This window comes from Limanda limanda, chromosome 5, assembly GCF_963576545.1.
Source record: "Limanda limanda chromosome 5, fLimLim1.1, whole genome shotgun sequence".
Taxonomy (NCBI): domain Eukaryota; kingdom Metazoa; phylum Chordata; class Actinopteri; order Pleuronectiformes; family Pleuronectidae; genus Limanda; species Limanda limanda.
The window spans coordinates 19,933,062-19,943,310 of NC_083640.1; the positions used below are offsets into that span (position 1 = coordinate 19,933,062).

Consider the following 10,249-nt stretch of genomic DNA (forward strand, 5'->3'; position numbering starts at 1 on the left):
CAAAAATGTTTCCGGATTCCGGCAATCCAGGTAACTTATGGAAGTCAGTAAATACATACATTACATACATACACATATACATGCATGTATAAATAAATAGATAGCCAGATAGATATATAGATAAATTACAGTTCATAGAGAATGAATAGGGGATTATTTCAGTTTTCTTTTTGGTTTTAGGCAGTGGTGGGAAGTAACAAAGTAGAAATACTTTGTTACTGTACTTAAGTAGATTTTTCACATATCTGTACTTTACTTGAGTATTTATTTTCTGTTGGCAAATAGACTATCATTGGTTAGCCGTGTCTACTTAGTCTTACACGTCGTCCACGTAAACAAAACAAACAGATTTAAAACAAGTCGAGATGGAAAAACAAACAACACAACCAATTATATAAGCAAACGCAAGAGCAACTTTCAGCCAACACAACCAAAAACAAACACTGTGTCGTGGACTACTGCATATTCAAGCACACAATTCAGGTTTTTTAATGGACCTCGCCAAATGGAACCCTGGGTAATCAGGCCCAGTTTTCCACTCACTATAATGCCAATTTAATTTTTGCAAAGATATTTTATATCTATATATTGCCAATTCCAATCCTTAGTCGCCCTTTGTGCTGACTCTAACACAAAATAGAAGCTTCTGAGTCTTTATATATGTATTGTACAAACTGGCTAATGTGTACGACTTCAAGCAGAGTTGTGTCTTCACTTTGTCGTCCCTACAGGCAAGATGCCCTACAGGTGTATTGTCCCCCTGCTGGAAACAAATGCAAACACAACCCCAGGCCCATTCAGTGAAGATAGTCTAATGATAAATAAACAGGCTTACATGTAGATAAGTGGACAAGCTGGCGGGCAGGTATACAGGCAGGTAAACATCCAGGCAGTTACACAATACAGCTAATGGACACAAAAGGTTCATTTGGTCTATTAGTGTTCTTAAGTAGAATCAAGAGGCACTTTGATGCCTCAGGGGTTTATTCTGTTGTATTGATTCTTTGTTGTCTCTATAAGTTCAGATGCACTTGTCCAATTCTTTTTTAACCTCAGTATCTCGGGTTCAAATTTGTAAAATTATTCATTATATATATAGTGTTGTTATAATTTTTCAGTCAGTTGAAATAAATCCTGAACAATTTGGGTTTTTTTTGTGTCTGTATAGGCCTACTATAAAAAGCACTTAGCATTTTTAATTTTGGTACTTGTACTTTTTCTTTTGATACTTAAGTACATTTCAACACCAGATACTTTTGATACTTAAGTACATTTAATATGAGCAACTCTAAGACTTTTACTCAAGTCATTTTCTGATGGGTGACTTTTACTTTAACCGGAGTCACTTTCAAGTCAGATATCTGTACTTTTACTCAAGTATGGCTTTCAAGTACTTTATACACCACTGGTTTTAGGAATGTTCTGTCGAATACGTAGACAGCAAAAACAGGCAGTTGTTAGAGGAAACCAGACCCGGCCACTTATAGAGTCTCCCTGCCAGTCCTACAGAAGGGACAAACTGGACAAACACATGATGTCTGAGCATCACAGAATAGCCTGTCAGCGCCAGTCAGAAATCCAATGTACAGTTCATTATCATTAAAAGAAACACATTAACATCATGATTCCTTTAAGTTTTTGTGTCCATGTCTGTCCCCCCCCCCCAAAGCTGTAAACCTAGGGTAAACACTGATGTCTGAAAGACAAAATGACTGATTCAGCCGCCTACACGTAGTATTCAGTGTCTGTTAAAGGGCTGTAGAACCTGCAACTTTCTGTAACTCTGTACTGTTGAACAGCATTGTACAGTGTCCCTGATGTAAAATATGACTGTTTGCCATATTGAAGTTCAGTAAGAATCTCCTCCTCCTCTTCCTCCTCTTCACTTCTCCCAGATGATCAAGAGAAATATCAATAATGTGAGAAGGATGACCTCGCATCCCACACTGCCTTACTGTAAGTAAAATGTCTGTGAGTGGATTAGAGAAATGAAATGTTCTGTCCTGACATCATGATTTCTCTGTTAGAAACGAGAAGAGGCTTCTGGGGGTGATTACATCAGCTGATAAAGATTCTCCTGTGCAGATATTTAGCGAGAGGCAACGTTTTATTTCCTCTGGCCTCAGCACTGCTGTTGATTTAGAGAAGCATGAGTGAGCCCCACAGTCTGTTGTATATTCAGTTAAACCGCAGAGTGGGGATTCACTTGTGAAGCGTTTGAATGCTGATCGTAAGATGTAAGATTTGGTGAAGCATGTGCAAAATGTTTCATTATTCCTTCATGAATTATTAAACTCTGGGGACAAAGAAATGCCAAAACCTGATTTCCCGTCCTTGTTTATCCCGTGGAGCAGACCTGACGGGGGCTCAGGACGGCAGCGTGCGGATGTTCGAGTGGGGTCACTCCCAGCAGATCATCTGCTTCAGAAGTCCCGGCAACTCCAGAATCACCAGGATACGATTCAACCACCAAGGCAACAAGGTAACAAAGCCGACCGAGGCTGAGAACAGTTTGTCACCGGCACACATGTCGGATTATTTTTAGCGGAGGCAGACTGCATCGCGATGTGCGCCTGTCGGATTGAACCACATTTTTACAAGTGCGCTCACAACTTCACCAAGCAGACACGAGCGGCAGCAGGGAGTTTGTCTTCAGCGCACATTGTTCTTCATCTGAGTGACTCATCGCTCTGACCTCAGGCGCTCGCCTCCATCTAATCATATTCTCAGATGGTGCCGCCGCTCCTGTGCCAGCACCTCCCTCTCTGCCTGCTCTGACCAGGAGTTAAATACGCTGTGAAAACATTCAGTTGGAGCTCTTGACTGTAGTTATGTAAGCGACGCTTGATCTTATGAGGCCGTTGACATTTTTTCCCGGGAAAGTAATTTGAGCAGGATCCAAATCACCTGAAGGGGATGATGCTTCTCAGTTGTGTGCAAACTGAGGGCGATGTGTTTCTGTGTGTCTGTAGTTGAATGAAGAATTAACTCTGTCTTCATATCAGCAAAACTCTCATCTCTGAATGTTTGTGCAGTTTGGTATCGTAGATGCTGATGGAGGTTTGAGTCTCTGGCAGACCAACACGAGTGGGAATGCACCCAAACCCTTCCTGGTAAGAAATGTGAAGAGCGGATTCATTTGTGTTTTTTTGCAGAATGTTTTTCCACCTCGGTGTCCTTCTGTTTTCTTCCTGTCTCTCTAATCTTTTCCTTCTCTTCTCCTGCGTCTCGATTACTGTCACTTTTGCTCACCATCCGTTGTGTTGCCGTCTGCCAGACGCTGCAGTGCCACAACAAGACGGCTCATGACTTCGTCTTCGTGGGCTCCTCCTCCCTCATCGCCACTGCAGGTCTTTCAACAGACAACAGGTACAAAAGGGTTTTTGGCTCCAGTCGTCCTCAATGAATCTCCCCTTCACACTTGAATTCTGTTTCATTTAACTTCTCCGTGCTGTGGCCAACAGGAATAACGATGTTCTGTGATGCAAATGTTGGAATCTGGACAGTAACATGGTTATTTTTTACTTCCTGCAGGAACGTGTGTTTGTGGGACACTCTGGTGACTCCTGCTAACAGCCTTGCACATGGTAAGAAACTTTTTTTCAGTTTTTTTAAATAGAAATTAATCTAAGGCAATTCTGATAATCATTTCCTTTTTGTTTTACATCGTTGACTCCTCGCTGCCTAGTGGCCAGATGCATCTTGTTTTTTTCGGGTTGTCTGTCCGTCCCATTCCAACAAGATATTGGAATAGGATATCTCGATCTCATCCTCCCTGTTTCTCCTCCTCCTCCTCCTCCTCAGCTTTCTGCTGCCACGAGTCGGGCGCCACCGTGCTCGCCATGGCCCCCCGACAGCAGCTGCTCCTCACAGGCGGGAGGAAGGGCTGGATCAGCGTCCTGGAGCTTCCCCAGAGGCACCAGCGGCAGAGCTTCCAGGCCCACGACTCCCCGGTCAAAGCTCTGGCCGTCGACGTGATCGAGGACTGCTTCGTCAGCGGCTCAGCTGAGGGCAACATCAAGGTATCCTCACTGACCCTTTTTTATTTTGCATCCCCACGTTGATGAAGGCAATTAAAGACATTACTGATAATGATTAGATTAGTACTCCATAAAAAGGACAGGGGAGTTTGATGGATCTTTCCTTTTTTAAATATGAATATTTAATAGTGTTTGTTGGCGACTTTCAAGGTCAGTTCACTCCGTGAGGGACTTTCACAGGGAGTAAACTTCTCATAACTTTTCCAAGGTTAAAGCAGTTGGGGGGGGGGGGGGGTGTGAATGTTTCCTGTCTCCTGCACATCGACTGTCGCTCTCGTCCCTGGAGACAAAAGCCGTGTTTTGCCTTCCACATTAGAAGAATGCAGCAGGAGATTGTCTGGGTCCGATGAGTTCACAACAATACGGACTTTAACAGAACGTCCAGGCCAGGGATGGTGTCTGGTTGGAGCAGGAGAGGGTGTATGAGTTCCACTGTGGAGAACAAGTCTGCGTCTTCTACTCGTCTTTTTCATCATGAGATAATTGTTTACTTTAACTTTGCAGCCGTCGTGCGTTTTAACCATCACCATCATCGCTGGGAAGTTTCCAGCTGTATTGTCACACGTGCTCACTCCGACATTTTAACGTCATTTAACTGACTCCATTTGCATTGTCACATGAGGCCCCTCCCATGAAATTGCAGGGAAGCAGCTAAAGTTGCTAGAAAACAAATGCACACTTGTGACGAAGCAGCTGCTCAGAATCATCCTATGAATGATTAAGACTGAAATGTTCAAAAGCGAGAAGCTACAGGAAAGTGTTGTGACCGACAGCAGATGTGAACATCTTTAGATAATTCATCTGGTTAAATGTTTGGACTCGAACACGTTGGATCACACAGCTGTCACAGCGACCACGAGGCCTCTGTGTCACGCAGATGTTTTGGGAATGCTGCAGTGAAACATCTGCTGGAAATTCAAACGATTTTGCTTCTGCATGATTGCTCAGAGAAATCCTCCGAAGCTGCGTGTGATGGTAACTCATCTCAAGTTGCTAATTGTATAGCGGCCAAGTGAAAATGTCACACGGCGCGCTGCAAATTTCTAAGCTTTTAAAGAGTTTGATTAGAGCCTGTGGAAGTGGAAGATTAACTAATGTATACAGAGTTAAGTCTGTGAAGAACCTTATCAAATAATAAAGCTCCCAGGCCGGGAATAAGAATCAAACAATGCAAGTTGCTCAGAGCTAATCATGGATCTCAGCGGACGCTCATCTCGTGTTCACAGTTTCCAGGCGAATCAACTTGAACGATAAGGGAGCTCATATTTAATTATTTTTTTTAATGTCAACAAATTATGTGAAGAGACCAAAAGCAGAAACTTTATATGATCCCGACGCCGTCTGTCACTCAGAGCAGATCCTCTAGTCCTTTAACAACACATCATTTGGATGTTAGATTTAGACTCTATTCCGTGCTGTCCGGTCTTTATTCATAAATTGTAAATTTGCCCTTAAGGTGTCACTAGAGAAAAAACCATGCACGTAGAAAGTCTTGTGTCAAAGATGGACGACATGGCAGTTCCACAAAAGTGAAGCCACATGGTCTCAATGGCCCCCTGGTGGTGGGCTGCAGCATAGGTCATGAACCCTGCCTCCTCCAAGTTAGTGGGTGGGACACGGACCAAACTGAGAATACACATCAATGTTCCTCAAGAAGGATTTCTGTCATTCTCAGTAGTTCTTATCACACTGATGTTTGTTCCAGTGTTCGTGTTTCTGGTAAAGTTCAGTTTCAATTAGTTATTTCAAGCGTGTTGTAGTGAAACCTCGATGCAGCGGCTCCATCGTCCGGTCGCTGCTGTGATCAGGGCAAGATGCAGCGTTTGAATCCAGGATGGATCGGCTTCATTTCGTGATTGTGGGAGGAAGTGGAGAAGCTTCAGTCTCTTATTTAAATACAGACTATGGTTTGGACCAAGGTGGTAGAACGACCGACCAGCAGACACTGACGTCACTAGAGCTGTGCCCCTGAAACATAGAACAGATCAAAACAGACACTGATGTGTTTTGCAAACGTTTCCCAAACAGGAGTCAGGTTTATTTCCAGTGAAGCATCTCCTGCAGCAGTGAAGAGTTGGTCTGTCTGGAATCTCCTCAGAATAAAATAAACAAATTAAAGGCTCCTTCTTAGCATCAATTCAGTTTTGGTCTTTTCATAGGTTTAAAGTTATAAAATATCCGATACATCTTCATTACATAAATTGTCTCTGAATTGTATTAAGTTGTTTTCTTGTCCCTCAGATTTGGAGCCTGGCCACGCAGTGTCTCCTCTTCTCGTTTCCTAACGAGCACGCCCGCCAGTCGCTGTTCAGGAACCTGGGCACGGGCGTCATGCAGATCGAAGTGGGGCCGGCCAATCACATCTTCTCCTGCGGCGCCGACGGGACCATGAAGCTGAGGGTCCTCCCCAACCGCTACAGTGTCGGCAACAACAACAACAACAACCTCAAGAACGATGTGAAATTCATCATATAGACGGAAGCAGATCTGAATAATGTGAAGTTTGTTTTTATGACGGAGCAACGTTTCTGGAACTGTCACGAAAAGTTCCTTCATGTCGGGGGAGCGAGGCCGAGACAGAAACGATGACATAAAGTGTTCTGAAAAGTTTTAAATGAAGAAAGGCTTTCATGGAGAAATGTTCATAGGAGTTAAAGACTTTGACAGAGTGAGAGTGTTTCATCTGATTCAGGTTTTCCCCCTGAGAGTGAAATGACCTGTTGCTCTGTGTGGAACTCAGCGTCCGCTCGACCAAACACAAAGGTTCCAAACTGCTGTGGAAGTTAAAGTGGGCACAGGGTAAAGACTTCAGGGCTCGTTCAGTGAGAAGAAAGACGAGCCAGCAGGAGATCCTCCCAAACAAACTGCCAAGTCAGCGTCAGCGGACGAGCACATGCGGAGCCTTTATTTGCACAGAAAGTGAAGCTGTAGAAACAGGAAGCTGCTGAAGAGCCCGAGCTGCCACGTCGTTCTGCTCAAACAGCCGCGGCTTCTTTTAAGTTCATGTTAGTAAAGCGTCTGCGATAGAGGAAGCTCTTCTGGAATCACTGCTGGATCCTTTAACAGGATGAAACGTGTGGAGACTGAACAACACTGCCGAACCTGAACCTCAGCACAACGCAGCCGTCTGAGCAGTGGACAATCCCACAGAGCACATTTGATCAGTCACAGATCCTCGTCCAACGAGCAGCTCAGCTGGAGGATCAGGTGTTTAACTCACGACAGGAAACACAGGACGTCAGTTTCCTGTCACCGTTCCTCCGTCGCTCTCTCGTGAGGCTGATCGGCTTCTCCAGCCTGAGTTGAAGTGAACAAATTCGATTATTTATGAGATGCATCATGTTTCCTGAAAGTAAAACAGCAGTTTCACATTTTAGAGAATATATTTTTTTTTGTTTTCTCGGATTCGATAGATGAGAAGATTGATGCCACTTTGTTTTTTACGATGCTACGGTCGTTAGCTGCTTATCTTAGCATAAAGACAGTTAGCCTAGCGCTGTCATGATATAACAGAATCACAACATAATAACGTGTTTAAGAATCATTTTAGCAGTTTACAGCTGATTATAGACGTCAAACAATCTCATGGCTTTGCAGTTGCCTTATAATTATTACTTCTATTACCTTTGGGTTCAGTTACATTAAACACGAGTTTTCACTTTACACAAGCAGATGTGACCTTTGACCCCGTCTATTCTGTAAACAGTTTCCCGTCATGAGTGGATGAGCCACAACACGAGCCCCTACTTTTTTTTAGGGTGTATGTTTTTATATTTTACAAAAATTAAAATCGCACCAAATTCTCAAGTGGCTTTGTGTTAACCGTTTTGCTTTGACATCAGATTCAAAAGGCTAGTTTTAGATTTACAAGAAGCATCTTTTTTTTATCATTTCCAAAGTTGTTTGCAGTTTTATTTGTGAATCGCACTAAATCTAACAATGTGTCGATTAGAGTCGAACTCCAACAAATCACCTGCTGCTGTTTCCAGAGAACCTGCACGCACCCGTCACTCGTACCTCGCACAGTATCGCCACGCGTGAAAAACGGCCCGATTAAAAATAAAAGAATATATATATTTAAATAGTCTAGATTATAAAACTCCTCGCAAATCAATTTTCCCCAATCCAGTTAAAGAGAAAACCTGCAGCTTTAGCTTCTTTTGAACAGCCACATATGAGAGTATCAGTCTTCTCACCTTCTACGACAGAAAGCGAATAAAATAAAGTATTTTCCAAAATGTCACTGGCTTGGATCCAGGTTTACAGATGTGCCGTCGCTCAGTGTTTCCTCACGTTCCTGCTCCGCTTCTCTTTCATTTGCACATCAGGATTAAGCTGAACTCGATGTATTGTGATGCAGATTAGTACGAGGCTGGATAGAGCAGTCAGTCATAATAGTACAATATATCGTAGGATGTGTGTTTATCTAGGCCTAGATTATATCAGTGGTATTATTATTATCATTATTAAGTGTCCTTACTCTCCAACAGCTGCTGCTGCTGTTGGTCCTGATGATACAGATTATTACTGATGTTAAATTGCACAGATTAGCTTTAATTTGAGGTTCTCGTTGGAGCAGTGGGACACATGAACACCACCGCTTCTCTGTTCTTTCTTTTGACATGTTTGAGATTAAGCTGATGAACATGTAGAAGGAGACGTTGCCCGGGGCGATGAACCGGCTTCTGGGTTTTAACGCATTTCTCGTTGTGTTGTGCAAAACGTTTTATTTCCAATGACGACTCATCTTTCGTCGTCTCCAAACTTTCCTTCTCCACTTGGGCCGTGATTTGAAAACCGCCTCGGGAACAACAGTGTTTCTCTTGAAGTAATATTCACTTTATTAACAAACAAACTTTATCTGGTTTGACTTTCACTTGTTTTGGAACAAGTCACAACAATGTCACTTATTTTTTTTTTTTTTTATTATTATCATCACAGTGTCTTTTTTTCTTTTAAATCACCCGAACGCAGCACGTTGCTTCAGCTCCTGCTGCGACGTGGACGCTCGGCCGCCGCAGCAAAGCGTGAAGGGGGGGTAATAAAAATCAGTTCACACGACCCACAGCCCCCCCGCTGTGCTGCTGCTAGGGAACACATGTACATTCGCTTTGATTTCAGGGAGATAAACTGAGGAAAAGCTTTTAAATAGAGCAGATTTATTGCAGTCGTGTAAATACATAGATCCGCAAACGAGGCTTCTCATATTAACTGCGTATTAATAAGGACTAGTCGTAGATAAACAGTTGGTTATAACGACAGAAGCCACTTTATGAAGAATATAATTCTATACAAATATATTTATGGATCATGTGCATATTTAGGATTATAGACTAACTGATCAAAAGATGGATGTGATCTTATTTCCTGCTCTTTTTCTTCTTATTGGATTAATTTCTTATGTTTTTGTTCCTTTTGTGAGCGTGAACAACAAGATTGTGATTTTTGTTTCCCCCACGAATCAAAGTGGTTTGAGTAGGACGAGAGATTAAAATCCATTTTATCAAAAATTAAATCCATGTTCGCTCCGACAAAAACTGGAGAATAAAATCTATTTTTTAACCAAATCCTGCTTCTTATTTTCCTCTCGGCTTAATAAAAAAAGAACTGAATCTCCACTTCTTTACTTTTTTTTCTCACTTCAATCTTACAAATGTGAATTTGATCAGAGGATTCTAATTTTATAATGAAGACAATGTGTAAATCAATGTATTAAATACAGAAAATGTACCGATGTAATAAAAATGATGCAACATGAGCAGGTTTGTTTTGTCATTTTTAAAAACAAGCAACTCACAAACATTCATGTTTGATTTGTAGTTTCATGAAACTGTTTCTGTCTTGAAAAAACACAAGAGTTTTATCAAAGAAACAAATATGACTTCTATCCCAAACACACACACACGTTTGAATTTTTCTCCAAACTTCTCTAACAGTTCAAGTGAAACAGAATTAAATTGTGAATCATGTTTCCATCCACCAGGTGAATATAAGTCAAACATTCCTCTGACTCTTCTGGGAAATATCTGTCTCTTCAGCTGCTAAATGCTCTGATGTGTTCACCAGCTTCTCGCTGTGGTTGTTTGTCTGTTTGTTTTTTGTCTGTTGGTTTGTTTGTCGACTTCTCTGGTGAAACAAGCTTCCTGCTGCAGATCAACACCTCGGAGCGGTGAGCGTGTTGAGGGACATTTAAACATTTCATACATTAT

At 42.2% G+C, this 10,249-nt stretch overlaps 1 protein-coding gene across 1 annotated transcript in view; it reads left to right on the forward strand.

Moving 5' to 3' along the window:
* Positions 1-9,798, forward strand: part of LOC133001453 (dmX-like protein 1) — a 48,679-nt gene extending 38,881 nt beyond the window's left edge. Inside the window, exons 45-51 of the mRNA XM_061071027.1 lie at positions 1,896-1,956; positions 2,355-2,482; positions 3,036-3,113; positions 3,278-3,369; positions 3,535-3,587; positions 3,805-4,022; positions 6,282-9,798. Coding sequence (XP_060927010.1) covers positions 1,896-1,956; positions 2,355-2,482; positions 3,036-3,113; positions 3,278-3,369; positions 3,535-3,587; positions 3,805-4,022; positions 6,282-6,515 — 864 coding nt within the window. The 3' untranslated portion in view covers positions 6,516-9,798. The remainder of the gene's footprint in view (positions 1-1,895; positions 1,957-2,354; positions 2,483-3,035; positions 3,114-3,277; positions 3,370-3,534; positions 3,588-3,804; positions 4,023-6,281) is intronic.
* The last annotated feature ends 451 nt before the right edge of the window (positions 9,799-10,249 follow it).